Source organism: Monodelphis domestica, chromosome 2 (genome assembly GCF_027887165.1).
Source record: "Monodelphis domestica isolate mMonDom1 chromosome 2, mMonDom1.pri, whole genome shotgun sequence".
In the NCBI taxonomy this organism is placed as follows: domain Eukaryota; kingdom Metazoa; phylum Chordata; class Mammalia; order Didelphimorphia; family Didelphidae; genus Monodelphis; species Monodelphis domestica.
This window is the reverse complement of record NC_077228.1, coordinates 362517025-362536003: the sequence shown is the minus strand read 5'-3', so window position 1 is coordinate 362536003 and position 18979 is coordinate 362517025. Positions and strand designations below refer to the sequence as shown.

The following is an 18979-nucleotide window of genomic DNA, read 5'->3' as shown; positions in this document are numbered from 1 at the left end:
AGTTTCTTAAAAGCTATTTATAATCCAGATTTTGTAAGTTAAAGCCTATGTATGAAGTTAAATATGTGTGAGAGGAAATTGAGTTTTTGTAAAATGAATACCTCGTTATGTAAATACTTTTTTAAATATTAGACTTCTTAAAGCATATCACTTTTTAATAACTTGATAATTTTAAACATAATTTCTGATATCTGTATACTGAAAAAATTTCAGAGTATGAATGAGCTAGTCAAACTTAGTATCTTTTGAGGCATATGAACTGTGATTTTGAAAATTTTTTGCATAATAAGAATATTTATGTGTGTATCTGCTTCTTTCGTAGTTATTTGAACTGCTAGGACCTGAAGGATTTGAACTTATAGAGAAGCTTCTCCAAAACAGAGTTATAATTGTGGATAGATTTCTGTCTTCAAATGACCATAAGTTGCAAGTTCTTCAAGGTAAGGTCATGTCACTGTTTATTTTGATGTAAATGAAATATTTAATGTTAGTAGAAATTCTCTAATATAAAAACCTTTACAGAAAATAGTAATTTATCATTTAATTAAATTCTATCACCTTTGGTCATATTACATTGTAGGATCATGGTGTAAATTCTGTGGCATGAAAGGTGTCTGGAGAGAGAGACATATTGAATGACAAGAAAAGTGATCATTCTCTGCCATCCAATTTTGTGTTTAAATTTTTCTCCTGTATCTTATTTAGTGCTTTAGTCTAGATATCCCTATCCTTCAGAGTAAAGACTTATCAACTTTATATCACCCGACAGTATAAAACTAACCCTGATAAGACAGTTTGTTGAGTCTCACTTTTTGGCATGAGGAATTTAATAATTTAAAACATTTTAAATTATTTTGTTTTTAAAAAACACAAAAAAGCTTTCTTTTCCCTCCCCTTTAGGAACAAACTATTTATCAAACATAATTAAGGAAGATAGGTGGCATAATGTAATTTGTTCCAGATAGTATTAGTTCAAATCTGGAAGGGACATAAAGGTCCAAAAGAACTAAAAATCCCTCATATTTACAGAAAATTGAATCTAGACCCAGAGATTTTTAATGACTTGCTAAAAGGTTACAACAGCAAGTATTATTATAATACTTAGTATAGTTTAGATTTTTTGGTAACACTTAAAAGTTTGTGAAGTATTGCATATATATTATCTCATTTGAACACTACCCTTGTGAGATATGTTCTCTTATTATCCCCATTTTACAAGTGAAGAAACTGAAGCCCATATATGTTGTCACTTGCTGAGAGACATACAAGTTAATGCAGAACAATTATTTGACTCTTAGCCATTGATTTCAAAATACAACTCTCCAATACAATGTTTCTTAATTTGCTTGTACTTGGATTTGTATTTGTTTATTGTACATTGACCACTTCTTATCAGATGTTCTTTATCTTATTGTTCTTTTGTTTCATTTATTCATAGTAGTTTTTGAATAGTAATTCTATAGAATATTAATTCTATAGAATATTAATGGGGAGGGGAAGGTTAAATTGAATAGGTTCAACAAAAATATGTGATTACAGATACTAAATAAGTTGTGTTGTACATAGTTTGAGTAGAATTTAATGTAGTCACTAACTTTTAGAATTTAAACATTAGACATTAACATTTAGAATTCTTATGTCTGAAAATTAGTTTCCCAAATACGTTTTAATTATGAAGGGCTAAGAAAAAAATCAAATTGTTAAAGTTCATTTTATAAGCCTTTTTTTATATATAGGCAGTCAGCATATGGTGATCATTAAGTAAACTTGCATTACATGAATCTAGAAAAACTCTTCTTGACAGAGAGCAGTTACTAATTATTAGTGTTCCTAATGCTGAATTTAAGTAATGAATTTCTTCACATTTTATTCTACTTTTATTTTGGGGTGGGAAGATAAAGAAATTGCTTTCATAAATAAGTAACTGCATGTGTCAGACACATTTCAAAAATTCCTTATGTGCTTTTGTAAATTTTCTTGTAGACAATTGTAAGAAATTTTCAGGAGAAAATGCTAAACCTAATTATGGTTGTCAAGTCACTATTCAATCTGAACAAGAAAAGCAGTTAATGAAACAGTATCGTCGAGAAGAAAAACGAATTGCCAGAAGAGAAAAAAGAGCAGGAGAAGATGGAGAAGTTGTAGGAGAAGGACTAATGTGTTTTGATCCTAAAGAGTTGAGGATGCAAAGGTAATAAATGCTAGAAGCTGATAACTGTGTATGTTTCTATATGCTTTTTCTTGTAGTTTAATATTTTAAATATTTCTGACTTCACATTTTTTCTCCAGATATGGTATTTTTTTAAAAGTGAAAACCTAACTTTTTGGGATAAGAATCCAGTGGCCTGTTCAGTTACAATCTTCCTTGTATCCATATTAGAGTTGAAATTGAGATTTTAGAGGTACACCTCCATTAGCCTGATATTTATGAAGCTTGGAGTAAATGTATTAATGATATTGTTTTGTTCTTTAGATTAATGAATTCTGTTTCATATGTTGTCATATAGTGGTAGAGGAAGAAAAAAGGGAATACACATTAGCCATTGGTACCTAAGAATTGTAGCATATTTTAATTCTTGATTTTCAAAATATAGAGACTCATTAAAAAAGAATTCATATTTTTATATTCCTCACAGTGAAGAAAACAAAACTATAAATAAGAACATTGTTCTTATGTATTAGACTGATGCTACTCTAAAAATAGACTCTAAAATGTATTACCATCTTATATTTGGTTATTCATAAATTTTAGCCACTTTATTGGCACTTTAGTTTAGTTTAATTTCTTTTTTTTTTTTTGAAATGCAGATATCTGAAGTAATTATTTTAGTTTTCTCAGTTATATGTTGCTCATTTTGTTGAAATGTCCAAATTTCAACCTGGCCTTATTTTTTCCTTTTTATTATAGAGAGCAAGCACTTCTGAATGCTCGTAGTGTGCCAGTTCTGAACAGACAAAGAGATGCAGATATTGAAAAAATTCATTATCCACATGTTTATGATGTCCATGCTGAAGCTATGAAAACATCAGCATTCATTGGGGGTGCAAAGGTATGAGTTTGGTATATAACCTTTTTTGAATAATGGTTCTCTTCCTAATAAAGAACATACTGATTCTTTCTTTATTTCCTCTGCCCCTCTCACCACATTGACTTTTGCTTATTGATCCATTGCAGTTAGTTGTATTTACTTAATCATTTTTATAATTCCCCAAGTTTGTATTTAATTTTTGATAGTAGACAATAACTTCACATTATCCCACATCTATAGTTATGTATATGTTAGAAGAGATATATGTTATATGTTAGAAGATCTGCTGGAGAAGTATGTTACTACTTAGATATATGAAGTACTTTTACTTTAAGAAATTCTTATCTATTAATATATTTCTTACAAAGTACTATGTGATATTATAGTAAATAAAAAGAATGTTGGCTTCTCCACATGCCCTAGTGGAATTTTTGGCTTCTTTCACTCCTCATAAATTATGTAAATCTTTTGTTGTTTCCCTTCTTCAACCATTTTCCTTATCAATTTTCCTGCTAATTAATATACTACTCTGAATTGTGAAGTCAAAAGTCAACCATAAGTTTTTCTTTGCCTTCTTTGGTCCCATGTGTTATACTGAGATTTTAGTAGTCTTCTTTTTTTATTTAAATTTTCTCTTTAAAAAAATTATTTATTAAATAATTTAATTATTTAACATCATAATATCTTAAATAAGACTAGAATATAAACCAAAGCAATTGTTAAGGTGTTTTAATTTTAGCCATTTTATTTTAACTTAAAAAACACATGTATATATATTAATAGATGCTTTTACCAGAAGGGATCCAAAGGGAGAACAATAAGATGTATGAAGAAGTAAAAATTCCTCACAGTGAACCCATGCCACCAGGCTTTGAGGAAAAAGAAGTTTTTATTAAAGATTTAGATGAGGTGAGTGAAAAATTTTATAGGATAATTGATATTCACTAGAATCTTTTGCTAATAAATTGATATGCATTATAAATTATTTAAAATATTTTCCCATTAGACTTCTAATATGTATGAATGCTATGCATCAGTAAGAATGGGTGTACTTTTGTGGGATGTAACTATCCTACTGTACTTTACGCTCATCAGATCAAATGTAATGTCTGATTATGAGCTACTTATCTTAGGAATGCTATTAGAAAAGTGAGGTACCTTAAAACCATGTTATTTAAGGAATAAATGAAAGAACAAGGGATGCAAACTATAGGCTAGTGAGCTTGATTTGATCTGTGGGAAAATCCTAGAAAGGATCATTAATGGTATGCTTGGTGAACATCAAGAAAAGAAAGTAATGATTACAGAAGCCAGTATGGCTTCATTGGGAACAAGTCATAGCATTACCCTGATATCCTTTTATGTTGAAATTTGTAAACTAGTAGGTGAATGGAATACTGTGTATAGTTTCCTTAGAGTTTTGCCAAACTTTTGATAAAAGTAGCTTCTTGTGGAAATGAAGAAATATGGACTAGCCAATTTAGAAGTTAAATAGATTTCAGAACTGTTTGGAGACCAGACCCTGGTAATGATTAAATGTTATTTTGGCAATAGATCTGTAGACAAATACTTCCAGGGTTATATGTTTGAACTTGTGCAACTTAATATTTTTATTAGGGGTTTGCACAAAATTATTTATGTATGCTCATTAAATTAGTAAATACCACAAAACTAGGAGAAAGAGCTACATAGTAGCTAACAGTCTAGAAAATTGGGCTGAATCTGATGAGATAAAATTTAATAAATATTGAATACCCACAAAAATCAGCTTATAAAGTATAAGATAAGGGAGACATCAATTGTTCTAAAAAAAAAAACATGTATTTTCATGTATTCAGTCCATTCAGCAGTGAATTTGTAGTGTTTATTTTGGAGTCATGGCACCTGAGCTTAAATTTCTGCTTTGCAGTTTATCTCTGTGACAGTTATTTTAACTTCTTCTGGGTCTCAGTTTCCTTATCTATAAAATTAAAGGATTAGCTTAAGAGGAGTGGACTTCTAAGCTTCCTTCAAGCTATAGATCCATGATACTAGGATAATAGAGGTATAAGAGTAATTATTGTACCATGAGAACTTGAATATATGTATTGTCATAAATATTTTATTTATAAGAATAATTACAGGGAAGAATTAATTGTCAAAATAAAAATAATAAAACATCAAAATTTTTATGATGTATGTCTAAGTCTTATATTTTTAATGAATTTAATTTCATTCCTCAAAAACTAATATCATCAAGTTGACTTTTTGATCGTTATAGTAATATAGATGGTTATAGTTAGTACACTCTTAAAACATCCTTCAAAGTATTGTGCAGGTAAACTAGCTTCAGCTTGATGGATATTACTCTTTAATTTGTTTTGCAAACATTCTTGTTGATTATCCTTTAGAAGAAAAAGCTTTGCGCCACTTTGTGACAAATAGCTGCATTTCAAGTTATGTCAATAAATAGAGAGCAAAATAGCTACTTTCTGTTTGTCAATTCTCACAAGAATGCCATTTTCTGTTACTTGACTGGCATTTGTATTAACAATTAATCTTGGTTTCAGTATACTGCTGTCTTCTAAATTACTTTTACAGTTTTTTTTCTCTAAACCCTTGAAAGTAGTAAAGTACTTGTCATTTTTTCATCTGCACAAAATATCTAAATAAATAAATTATGCAGGTTTGTTTCATTTTTAAATATATAGCTGCATAGATTTTAAAGAAAGGCAAGAACAAAAGGTATAATCTGAATTAGTCTGACCAATACAGTAATAATTTCATCTTAAAACATTTCATCAATCAATAAAACAACTAATAGTTATATAGAATTCTTAGATATTTAAGAACCTAAAATATTGTTGTTAAAACTAACAATAGCATTTCACTAGATTTTTGTGCAATAGAACATAGCTGGAGTGTCAGTTAAATAACTAGAATGTGATTGACATCATAAAAATTATATAAAATGGCTAACATGTCCATGGCCTTTCTATACAGAGATTGCACTGTTGGGCATTATACCCCTAAGGAAATTAGTAATAAAAAAAGAGACCTGTAGGATAGGGTCTGGGCCTTTGATTTCTTTGCTGTTGGTAATTTCTGTCAAGGAAATTCTTATCATTGTAAGTGAGTACCTTTTTGGCAACTTCCTGGCACATTTAAAAAAACACAGATAATGATTAAGAAAGCAAAATAGTTTTCATATGAGAATTGACTAAAAAGTGTTTGACTGTGTTCAAGAAGGATGATGATTGAGAGATTTGTCTAGATCAGTGATGGCAAACCTTTTAGAGACCAGTGCCCAAAATGCAACCCTTACACACTACATGTGAGCCCTTCCCCTTACCCCAGTCAGGGGAGGGAGGAAGAAAGTGCTACCATTGGACTGCTGGGCAGAGGAGTGGGTCTTGTGAGGAATGTCTTCAAGTGTGCAGAGATGGGGGGAGGGGAGCAGTCCCGCCCCCCCCCCCCCCCCCCCAGCACATGTGCCATAGGTTTGCCAACATGGGTCTAGATCATCTTGAAGAACATATCTTAATCAAACCTAAATCAGTACTAAATCCTGGAATCCCCAAATTGGAGCAACCTTAAGATGGAAGAGGGATGATATTAGAAAGTTGAGGTGGTGAATTCAAGCTGAGGTAGTGAATTTTTGACTTGTTACTCAGTAGGTTCAAAACATCTTAGATGATAAATCTGCAGGGGTGCCTACACTGGAAATATTAAACAAGATGATTCAACCTTAAAATCATCATAGTTCAGTCTTATCTGGCAAGAATTCTTAACCTAGGGTCTGTGGACTTATTTGAAAAAATTCTTGATAACTTAGTATTTTCTTTTTAAACCAGTTATAGCCTATATATTTCATCTTATGCTTTTAAAAACATTATTATGAGAAGAGTTCCATAGATTTTACCAGACTGCCAAAAACCTTTTTGACAAAAAAGAGATGAAGAACTCCTGCTCCATGGAAAGCCCATTATCCCTTTTGTAATAGTCTGGCTATTGAAAATAAAATACATTCACACATTTAAGAGAGAACCACTTTCTGTATGTAGCCTTTAGTATGACTTAGATTTTAAAATTTTATGGCAGAAGCTGAACTATATTATAATGTGTGTGTGTTGAGCAGAGGTTGCAAGCTAGATATATATATCTTGCATATATATATTTGCACAGAATATTTAACAAATATCAGCTTTGTGAAAGTTATATGGTTCATATTATGATAAAAGACTACAAAGACTGATGATTTATATCCAATAAAAGACAGTCTTTGAATAGTACATAAAATAATAATCTTATTTTGTCTAGCACATTTGTTTAATAGATATTTGTTGAGAATAAATGAATGAATGGGATAGGTATTATACTTTTCACTTTACTAGTAAAAATGACATCTCTGGGGAATGGCTCATTGTCTAGAAACTTCTTCATCTGATGCATATCAGCAGTATTCTTAAAGAGTTTCTAAAGAATGCTAATGAGGAAATATGTGTGCATTGGTATGGAATAGAGATTGTTGCAAAGTTTCAGATGAAGGCTTGCATCTGGGAAGGTTAGGGAAAACTCTGTATTTTAGAACCTATGGTGCTTCTAGGGGACAAATTCAATTCTCCAGTGGGGATGAGGTAGGAATGAAGGAAAGAATAGAGGTGGCATGATCTAAAGGGGGAATGACTTCTGTCTGTCACACTAATAGATGAAGACACAGAAGTATTTATTGATAAAGTTAGAATTTAAAAAAAAAGTAGTCATGGAATTTTTCATGTTCTCAGAGGCAACATGATGCCTTAAAAATTGTTTTTATTTCTTTTTACTTTACCTGCATAAGAAAGGGTATGGGTAGAGAAATATTATAATTCAAGATCTCTTAAGGTAAAAAGAAAACTAAGGCCAACTTTTAATTAGCCTTTCATGTAAGTAGAATGAAACATTGGATGGGGATAAGAGATGAGTTGACAGCTGAAAAAAATTGGCCACAGGAACATTTTTTTAAGCCCTTCTCTTCCATCTTAGAATTAATAGTCAGTATTGGTTCCAAGCAGAAGAGCAGTAAAGGCCATGCAGTGGGGATTAAATTATTTTCCCAGAGTCACACAGCTAGGAAGTGTCTGATGTCAGATCTGAATCCAGGACCTCCTGTCTCTACACCCGACTTTCTTAATTACTGAGCCACCAGCTGCTCCAAGATTGCCTTTTAACATTAAAATAGTCTAAAGTTTATAGGAGTTTAATAAATCCAGAAGATACTGAGGTGAACCAGAAAGAACCAGGAATGTGCAGTTGATTTTACATGATGATCACAGTTATGGATTAATGAGAAAGGTATCTGTGGGATAGTGATTTTTATGTCTTTTAATTTGCTTTCTTAACATTGCATAAATTCAGCTGCTTTAAGTCATAATTTTATAAAACACCATCTCAAACAAAAGAAATATAATTATAATTATATAGAGGTATGTGATATTATAATGTTGATGGGGAAAATGTAGGGAAATGGTAGGGAAAAGGAAAGAAGCAGGGGGAGGGGGGTCCCTTTCTGCTCCCAGTAGCCCGATAGGGAAATTGACCAACATTTTCTTTTTAGACTATAATTATGCTAGGGATAGTTAAATTGAATCTAGCCAGACTCCAAGAATAGTTTGATAGGTTTATTTTGGCCAGGAAAATAAAGGTTTGGAAAGCTAAAGAAAATTAGATTTCCCGCAGGTATGTGAGGACCAAAGGCTCTTACCCAGGCAAGGCTCTTCTTTAGAGAAGCCGCCCCAAACCTGCACTGGGAGATATAGTCTTCCAGGGTTAACAGCCATTTTAAAATGCACAGTATAATGCAAGGAGCATCTAACTTGGACCCTTATTAACCAACTTTGGCTGTTACATCAACATATTGGGTCTCAGTTTCTTCATTTTAATTGGGGATAAAATACTTGCACATAATAGTTCACATGGTTGTTATAAGCAAAGTGATTTTGAATGATTAAAGTTGCTTATTATTTATTATGCAGGTGAGAGGCTGCCTGATATAATGAATTAGAATGCTCGCTTTGTAGTCAGGAACCTGGGTTCAAATCATCTGTGAAATACTTAGTGATATAATGATATGAAGGTATTTAACATGTCATATTGGTTCCTTAAATATCTGGCTATGGAATTAATATCTTATCCTATAGAGGAGTGTTGAAGTTGAAGTAGAATGACATGAACAAAGTGGTGAAATGGGACATTGAGTCTAGTGGCATATTCCTCACCTGTTGTTAATGCCATGTCCTTTCTTTCCTTGGCCATTAACTACACAACTAATAAGTGATCTTATGAAAGTTATATTTTTGGAGGAAATAATATCTGGGGTCACCATGAGTATCTTTAGCACTATTTTTCTCTATGATTTCTTTAACATTAATTTGCTCTGATACTGTGAAATACTGTGAATATTTTTACTGCTTTATTGTAGCATGTTATAAAGTTGGTTCTTAAAAAAAATCTTTGAATTCGAAATATTTTTAAAAGTTGCCTTCATTGTACCATTTTCCTAAATTTTCATTTTGTTTAATTTAATATCAAGAGGAATAAATTAAAGTTTTTAAAATTAATAATAAAATTATTATACATAATAGTTGCAAAAGATTTTGCTAACTTTCTAAGCTTTCTGAACTACTTTAATTTAAAAGTCATGTGCTAATAACTTTGTGCTTTATACTTGAATGCTTTTCTTCTAAAACAAAAAGAAAAAGCGACCATTTTAGAAGAACAGTTTTAAGAATTTTGCAATTCAGTTTTCACCTTATGGTCCTTTATATGACCATTTTTTTTGTTTGTTTCTTAAGTTTCTCATTGCTTCAGCCCACCAATGATGTGCTTATACGAGAAATTTTAACAAGGATGTTAGGAGCAAGATTATTCTACTGCAGAGTTTTCAAATTTAACAAAAGTCAATTCATAAATGTATCGAGCAATGCTTCATAATTGCAAACTATCTAAAGTGCACTACCACAACCTAAATATAATAGAATACTGATAGACTGAGCAAGCAGCAATATGTTGACAAATTGGAATTCAGTATGTATGTCTAATTCTGTCGTGCTATCCTTGAAATTATCATACTGATTTTTTGAGGGGTGGGTGTCATGTCTTTATTCAGATTGGACAGCTGGCTTTTAAGGGAGTGAAAAAACTCAACCGAATCCAGTCAATAGTATTTGAGACAGCCTACAATACAAATGAAAACATGCTGATTTGTGCACCCACTGGAGCTGGGAAGACTAACATTGCCATGCTTACAGTCTTGCATGAAATTCGACAACATGTTCAACAAGGTGTTATCAGAAAGGATGAATTTAAGGTAGGAAATTAATGAACCTCAGAACAACTTTTGAAAAATGTAAGATAAACCCATTATACAGTTTTGCACATTTTATGAATTCCAGAAGTTTTCAAGGATATTGTACTTGCCGAAGTCAGAGAAACAATGCTGCTTGATTTACTTCATTGAGATTAAACCTGTCCCTATTTGTGTTCTGAAAAACCTTATTACCCATGTGAAAAGCTATGAAAATACATTTAGCTTTGAAGCAGAACCAATTTTCAAAGTGATGAGGCTCTATAAACAAAATCCATTGTCCTCTAAACAGCTGCACACTTATCCAACAAAGATAACTACTTTTCATATATCACCATTAAGATTTTTCACTTGAAGTGCCTAGAATCATATTTCACAATAAATTGTGATTTGTATTGGTTGCTGAGAAACAAATGATGTTGTGGCTTTAGCTCATTTATCAAACTGTGTCCTTTTCATACAGATAGTATATGTTGCTCCAATGAAGGCTTTGGCAGCTGAAATGACAAATTACTTTAGTAAGCGTCTGGAGCCACTGAGCATTACAGTGAAAGAGCTGACTGGTGACATGCAATTGTCCAAAGGTGAAATCTTGCGAACACAGGTATGTTAATATGAAGTTTTTAAAAGAGGATGCCACTTTTTTATTGTATAAATGTGACATTGTTACCTATGAAATAAATCGGGTATATCTAAATATGTTAGTGCTTTTAAAAGTTATTAATTTTTGTAATTTTCTGTTAGCTGCCTGATACACTTTCTCACTGTTTCTTATCCATATAGATTCTACCTTATATTTTTGTTGTACCTTGAACATTTTGTTGAATTCCAAATGTATGTGTCCAAGGCACATTTTAATCTGTAGTGACCAGTTGTGCTTTTTAAAATTATTTCTTTTTTAAAATTTTATTTGCAATAGAGAAAAAGTTGTTGGTATGAGACTAGTCAGAATCATTACCAGAAAAGGCAAATATTTAATGTTTTGAAGGATGATACTTCTATGTTAAATATTTTCCTATGGGCTTAATAGTAGTATTTCCATCCAAAAGAGTTGAAATTTTGTACTTTAATTCATTCACTAGAAAAAGTAAACTCATATTAGATCCAATAAACATTAGAAAATAAGTAGAAGATAAAACCTCCCTCCAAAGAGTTTACACTCTTAACTCAATCCAAGGAATACAGGTAGAAAGCAACCAGAGGATAAATATGAGCAAATTCATAAGTAAGGTATTGAATGTTATAATTTACATCTAAATGCTGAAAGAAACATAAAAGAAATAGTGATAAGAGGAGTATATATGAGATTATAGTGGAGATTATGGCGAGATATTAATTAGATGATATAATCAGATAGTTTTCAAAACTGACTAGACACAGAGTAGTTGTTAAGGGTTCGGTGTCATTGTAATAAGAGGCTTCCAGTGGAATACCCCAAAGATCTGAGGTTGGCCCTGTGCCATCTATTTTTTTTTTGGCCATCTAATATTTTTACCAGTGAATTTAATGGAGATGTTAGAATACTAATCAGATTTCCAGATGACATAAAAAAGACTTTGGGTGATAGAATGTAGAAGAATCCTGACAGGGTAGAGCAGATGGACCAAATCCTTCCTGAAGCCTGTTCTATTGTATTTAAAGATACAAAAATTATTAATACCTTGAAGATTTGGTTCTCAAGTCAGTTTTCCAATTCTTGAGCTAAAAAATTGACCCAAACATAATAAAATGAAATAATATATACAGATAATCAACTTTAGAAATATAAAATGGTGGATAGTGATAGAAGCTAATCTGTAGGCCATTGGGAATTGTCAAAAGGGCCTCCATGAGATCAAAACTATTTTCATAATTCTACTAAAATGTTTTGACTATTAAGATACTTCTCCATTTTCCAACTATGTATTAGTGTGAAACCAGATTTTCTTCATATACTTCAACCAAAAAATTTTGAAACAGATTGAATTGGCAGAGGGAGGGCACAGACTGAGACTGGAGCATTTTTCTTTAGCTCCTCCTCTGCAATATAAAAAGTGTGCCAGATTCAATTCTTATCAGGAAAGCCAAAAAAGAAAAAATAAAGTCCTGGTGAGTCATTTTTCCAGCCTAAGTAAACTTAGAGAGAAAAATGTGTGGACAATAGAGGGTAAAGGTGAGCTAGCCAGGAATATAACAAAGCAGTAGGTGCCAGGGATAGAAATCCTAAGGGACTCATGTATTAACATGGGGAACAAGAATAGATGCCAGAAGGCAGTTCTGTTCCCCATTATCAAGTCTTGGGTTGCAATTCCAGGTTGTAAAGGAGTGGTTGAGAGAAAAATGGCTTTTTCTGTGTTAGGAGCAAGAAATAGACCTCTTCCCAGATTATACTACTTTGAAAGCACTAAAAACTTAACATTCTCACTCTGAACTCTGAGAGCAGCAGAACATAAAATGACAGAAGTTTAGGTCAGGTATTCATTTCTCCCTCTCCCTCCTCATTCCCAGAAATGGACAAAGTTCAAAACTAATATGAAGTCCAAAGAAGGTTGGAAAAACAAGCAAACAAAAAAAGAATCCAATAATAAGAAGTTAACTATGTTAATGGATAAATTCAAGAGAAAAACATAGAAGATGACAAATGAGCTTAAAACATCTAGAAAGAAAGGCCTCAAGGAAAATTGCAAATTATACACTAACTTAACAAGAATTTCTAGAAGATGGGGCAGGTTGGTTGGTGGCTCAGTGAATTGAGACCCAGGCCTAGAGATGGGAGATCTTGGGTTCAAATTTAGACTCAGACATTTCCTAGCTGTGTGATCCTGGGCAAGTTATTTAACCCTCATTGCCTAGCCCTTATAGCTCTTCTGCTTTGGAACCAAAACACAATATTAATTCTAAGATAGAAGGGTAAGTGTTCAAAAAAAATTCCAGAAATACATTTTTTAAAAGGCACGAAGAATAATTCTAAAAATCAAGAGCAGAAGAGGGGGAATTGGGAAAAGGAATGAAAGCTGTGCAAAAAATTAAGCATAGAGAATTAACAGCTTGGTAAAAGAGAGATACAAAACCTCACTGAAGAAAATGTTTAAAAATTGGCATTGGTCTAGTAGAAGCTAATGGCTCCATGAAACATCAGGAAACACAGTTAAAAGAATGAAAAAAAAAGTAGAAGAAAATGTGAACTACCTCATAGAAAAAACTAACTGATTTGGAAAGTAGAACAAGGAGAAATAATTAAGAATCATTGAACTTCCTGAAAGCCATGAACAACAACAACAACAACAAAAAGATCCTAGACATCATATTTCAGGAAATTGTAAAGGAAAACTGCCCAGATAGCTTTAGGTCCCAAGGGCAAAATAAATTAAAAGAGACTAGTTACCTCCTGAAAGAATGTAATGAGAATCTGAGTCTAAACTGGTGTAGAAGAAAGTGATCAGGATAGTGAAGAGCCTAAAGTCTGTGTCATGAGAATTAGTTAAAAGAACTAGGTGTGCTTAGTATGGAAAAGAGATAACTCTGAGGAATAATTATTACTATTCTCAAGTATTAAATAAACTTTGATGGTGGAAGGATTACAGTTGTTCTGTTTGGTCCCAGAAGAGCAGAACCTGAAGTAACTGATAAAAGATGAAAAGACAGATTTAAACTTCACAATTACAGGCTTCAGTAAGTGGAACAGCCTGCCTAAGCTAGTGGTAAATTGTGAAAATTATTTTCCTTCTTAATATGAATTGAACTACCTGGCTGCCAGTGTCCCTTTAAGTCTCAAATTCTATGAAAAATATCTTGTTTAGTTTAAGGAATGACAAAGATAATCTGATTTTAGATACTTTTCATAGCTGTGTTTTATCATTCCCTTGATTGTTCCAAAATGATTTCTCCTAAATTATATAATTTTTCATTTATTTTAAGCTTTACAATTTTATCTAAATTAGTAATTTAAATTTCATAAATTTGTATTTTGATATTCAAATAAGATTAACATTTAACATATTAATATGTAAGGCAAATAAATTGTGCTTTGGTAGAACCATTAATCAAAATAATAGTTGAACATAGTAGAAAGATGTATTTGTTTATATTACTGAAATAGTTTCTATAGTCCCAAGGATGTCACCTTCAGGTGAATCTAAAAAGCTTTTGGAAGGACTGAACTCCTACTATGCAATTCCACCCTAATTTCTTATTTGATAAATTATTGGTTGAAAGTATTTGTAGGGGGTATCTAGGTGATTCAGTAGATGAAGAGTCAGTCGGTTCAAATCTGGCTTCAGACTCTTCCTGGCTGTGTGACCCTGGTCAAGTTACTTAACATCCATTGCCTAGCCCTTATTGCTCTTCTGCCTCAGAACCAATAGATAGAATTGATTCTAAAACGGAAGATAAGGATTTAAAAATAAATTCTCTTTTGGTTAATTTATAAGTAATTGTATGCCTGATAAGATACTTTCCCCCCATTGAATGTTTCTTTGTTTCTTTCTCTGTCTCTGTCTCTGTCACTCTCTCTTTCTTTTTTTGAAAACCCTTACCTTTCATCTTAAAACCAATACTTTGTATTGGTTCTAAGGCAGAAGAGTGGTAAAGGCTAGGCAGTGGGGGTTAAGTGACTTGCCCAGGGACACACAGCTAGGAAGTGTCTGAGGCCAGATGTGAACCCAAGACCTCCCATCTTAATCCACTGAACCACCTAGCTGTCTTCCATTGAATATTTCTTGAACAAAATACTCCCTCCTTAACTTGAGGCATTTTCACTGGATATCCTTCTTTCATGTAATGATCTCCTCCCTTCCTATCTGTATTTCCTGACTTCCCCAACTTCCTTAGAGTCCCAGATAAAATCCCACCTTTTATAGGAAGCCTTTCCCAATTTTTCTTAATTCTATTGCCTTTCTTCTGTTGGTTGTTTTCTTGTTTGACCTTTGTTCAAGTGTGTTCATACATTATTATTATTATTATTATTATTATTATTATTATTAATTAATTTATTTTTTTTGCATTTCATCTCATCCCTTTCACTTCCTCACCCCACTTTAGACTGTGAGCTCCTTGTAGTCAGGGACTATCTTTTGCCTTTCTTTGAACCCCTGTGCTTAGTGCAGTGCTTGTCATAAAGAAGGCACTTAATAAATTTGTATTGACTGACTAAAACTTGGGATGAGAACATTTTCACATTTGGATTTTAAAAATCTCAATTCTGACGTTTAATATTATAAGTATCCAGTGAGAAAGGCTGTTCAGCAGTGTCACATGCTTCAAAGAGGTGAAAAAAGGGGAAGGGCCAAGAAAAGAAGACAAGGAAGAGATCATTGGTAACTTTGAAAAAAAGCAATTTCAGTAAGAATACTAAAGAGTTTGAGGACTTGGGAGACTAGAAGCATGGTGATGTGTTGGACAGAAATAGGTAAATTTAGATATGGAGAATAAGAGTCTATGCTGGCCAATGTTTCAGAACCAGCCAACCAGGATGTCTGTAGCTGCCACCAGGTAATGGGGCAGGGGAAGGGTGCAGCGTGTAGGTATGCTGTGGATGATGGAGCAGGTAGGGGAAAGGAAGAGGAACTTAACCATTCACATCTGTATAGTTTATAAAGGTTCTTGGATCCTCTTTGACAGGTAGGTGGCATAGTCCTGGAGGACAGAATTTTGGAGTAAGGAAGACTTGAATTTGAATCTTGACTTGGGCACTAGCTGTATGACCCTGAGCAAATCACATTACCTCTTTGTTTCAGTTTTTTCATCTGTAAAATGAAGATAATAATACCTGCCTTTGAAGGATGTTGTGAAGATCAAATATGTTTACATATATAAAGCACTTTGCAAACTTTTAAAGAACTATATAAATGTCAATTATTATTAATATTAATATTTTTAGCTTTTAATTGCCCTTAGAAGAAGATACCTGGTTAGAAGGGAGAGGTAATCTTTCATTGCTACAAAAGGCCAGAAGTCTGAAATAATAGAAGAATGTTAGATGATGATGATGGATGGAGAGTAGCAAATTGTGTTGGAACCAAACCCTGAGATGGCTACCATTAGAGGTTAAATACTTGGCACATGTGTAATAGGCACTTAATAAATGTTCCCTCTCATCTTTTGGTGGTTTTTGTACCTCCTTGGTTGTTTCTTAGCACTTTAGTGGTATAGGCTCCCACTTTAGAGACCTGATGGTCCAGTGGGCAAATTTTTTCAAATGTTTTAGTCATATCTAGGTAATCAGTCTTCTATCGCATGGCCATCATTGACCTCTATGTTTTCTCAGTCTCTGATAACAGTATCCTAGCACTCTGTACATAAGGGCCCTGGAAATAACAGGGTCCTTTAGACCACTTGCCCTGTAACACTGATCCATACTGCTATTGAGAGAAAAAAATCATTGAGGTGAAGGGGCCTACTTTCCTTACATGAACTGCTAATCAGTTATCCAGGTAAATCCAATTGCTGTGGTAATGACAGCATCTCTCAAACACTATTTCCATCTCAACCCCTGCTTGCGTCATCCTCAGAAATGACCTCAGATGAAGGACCTGCTTCTGCAGATGCTGAAGCCACCCTGCCTCCTTACCTACTACAGCCAATGAAGACCTAAAAATGAAAGTTCTTGAGTCCTTGGCATTGTCAAATGGTTTCATATGAGAAACTGTTGGGGTTTTATTAGCAGAAATGGCATTAAAATAAGTATCACCTGCTTTGTCATTTCACCTCAAGGAACCTGAATCCTTTTCCATGTGAGTTGAAGCTGAAACATACATTAAAATGTGAATTCCTTGAGAGCTAGGGTCTTTCCTGCTTTTCTCTTGTATTTCTAGCATTTAGCACAGTGCTTTGCACATAGCAAGCATTTATAAATATTCACTTATACATTCATTTTTTTTCCTCTGTCTCTCATTCAAGTAAATCTGTAAAAAAGACATGAGCAAAAGGCTGGCATGACTTGTTTATGGTAAATCTATACTCATTCTTTCAGATCATCAGTTTCTTTTTTGAATGGCTACCATACATCTCTCTCTAGTGGTTTTTATTTTAAAAAAAATTTAAATCTTTTCCTTTTTTTTTTTGAAAAGGGAAGATGGGGACAACATTTGTCCTTCAGCATTCCTGCAGCAATTTCAGCATTCAATCTTTAAAAAATATTGATAGTAGTTTAATCATTACACAGATCAGTTTTTTTCAGTATCCCAGAATTGTAGGTAATCTATTTTTGACTTCTTTGAACTCATCAAATTCAGGCAAGTCTGTATCTCTTTATTTACCTTAGAATTTGATTTTCCATTAGCCATTCTTGTTCCATTCGGTGTAGTACTAAGATAAGGTGCCAAAACTGAAACTATAGGAGCAAAATGAGAGTTCTTCCTTTCTCCTTTTTACTGTTATCATCATTCCATTCATTTGGAATAGTGATACTTTGCTCTCATTTTCCCCGTATTATTTAAAAAATAAACAAAACAAGACCCCCCCCCCCCCCCCTTGTTTTGCTGTACTTAACTTTTTCTACTTTTGAACAACTTGAATGTTTTGGAAGTTATTCCTTATATAAACGCTTAATATTCCTCTCTGTAACTTCCAGGCATGGGTTCCAGTTTTGTCTTCAAGAGACAATCAGAATAGACTTCTCACACTTGAATTTTTTTAGTGTGTGTGCAAAATATTTCTCATCCTTTCTTGCCTCTTACTGAAATCAAATTAAAATCAAGCAACAAAAACAGATTTCATATTACCTGGTTTTTAAGTTTCGAATACACACACACACACACACACACACACACACACACACACACACATATATACATATATATTTGTTATTTATAGTAATTTTTTAAATCATGTTTGACTTTGTGATCCTATTTGGGGTTTTCTTGGCAAAAAATACTAGTTGTTTGCCATTTTATTCTCTAGCTCATTTTACAGATGAGGTAGCAAAGACAAACTTTCCCAAGATCATATAGCTAGTGAGTGTCTGAGGTCAAATTATGAGTCTTTCTGACTGTGGAACTGGGCTCTATTTACTGTGCCACCTAGCTGCCCATGCATGTATTACATACTGACTTTTTTTAATATAAGAAAAAGATTTGTTAGGATGGGTGAATGATGAGAGATAGTGGAACCCATATCATCTTTTCCTGTTTAGGAAATTGAGGTTTGAGAAATTTGAATCATAGGAGATTAAAATAAATGTAAAGACAGTGGTTATTATATTATTTTAAGAAAATCCTTGGTGTATAGTATTACTCAGCAAATTTATACAATATGTTTGTATTTTAAAAAATCAACAGATTTAAAACTAAATGTTAGCTAAAAATAAAAAGTATAATGAGGAATTTATTACTATGAAGTACATGCAGATTTTTATATATATTGTGAACACATATAAAGTAAAACTTGTACTTCATATATAATTAAATGCAATCATAATTAAATATATTTATCCCAGTTACTCAACTCATCATTCATTTATTAAATGATTACTGTTTATAAGACATTGTCACATGTACTGGGGATATTTTTAATAACTTTCAACATTCCTTTCAATATTCTATAGTCTAGCCAAACTGGCCTTTATTTGTTTTTCATACATCACAATTTTGTTCTGACATCAATGATGTTTTTATTGACTGTCCTTCATTTCCAGAATGTTCTTGCTTCT

General features: G+C 32.7%; 1 protein-coding gene across 1 annotated transcript in view; it reads left to right on the top strand.

The window, feature by feature from the left end:
* Window positions 1–18979, top strand: part of ASCC3 (activating signal cointegrator 1 complex subunit 3) — a 411239-nt gene that overhangs the window by 85791 nt on the left and 306469 nt on the right. Inside the window, exons 5-10 of the mRNA XM_056818622.1 lie at window positions 323–440; window positions 1984–2191; window positions 2909–3050; window positions 3813–3938; window positions 10156–10356; window positions 10817–10957. Coding sequence (XP_056674600.1) covers window positions 323–440; window positions 1984–2191; window positions 2909–3050; window positions 3813–3938; window positions 10156–10356; window positions 10817–10957 — 936 coding nt within the window. The remainder of the gene's footprint in view (window positions 1–322; window positions 441–1983; window positions 2192–2908; window positions 3051–3812; window positions 3939–10155; window positions 10357–10816; window positions 10958–18979) is intronic.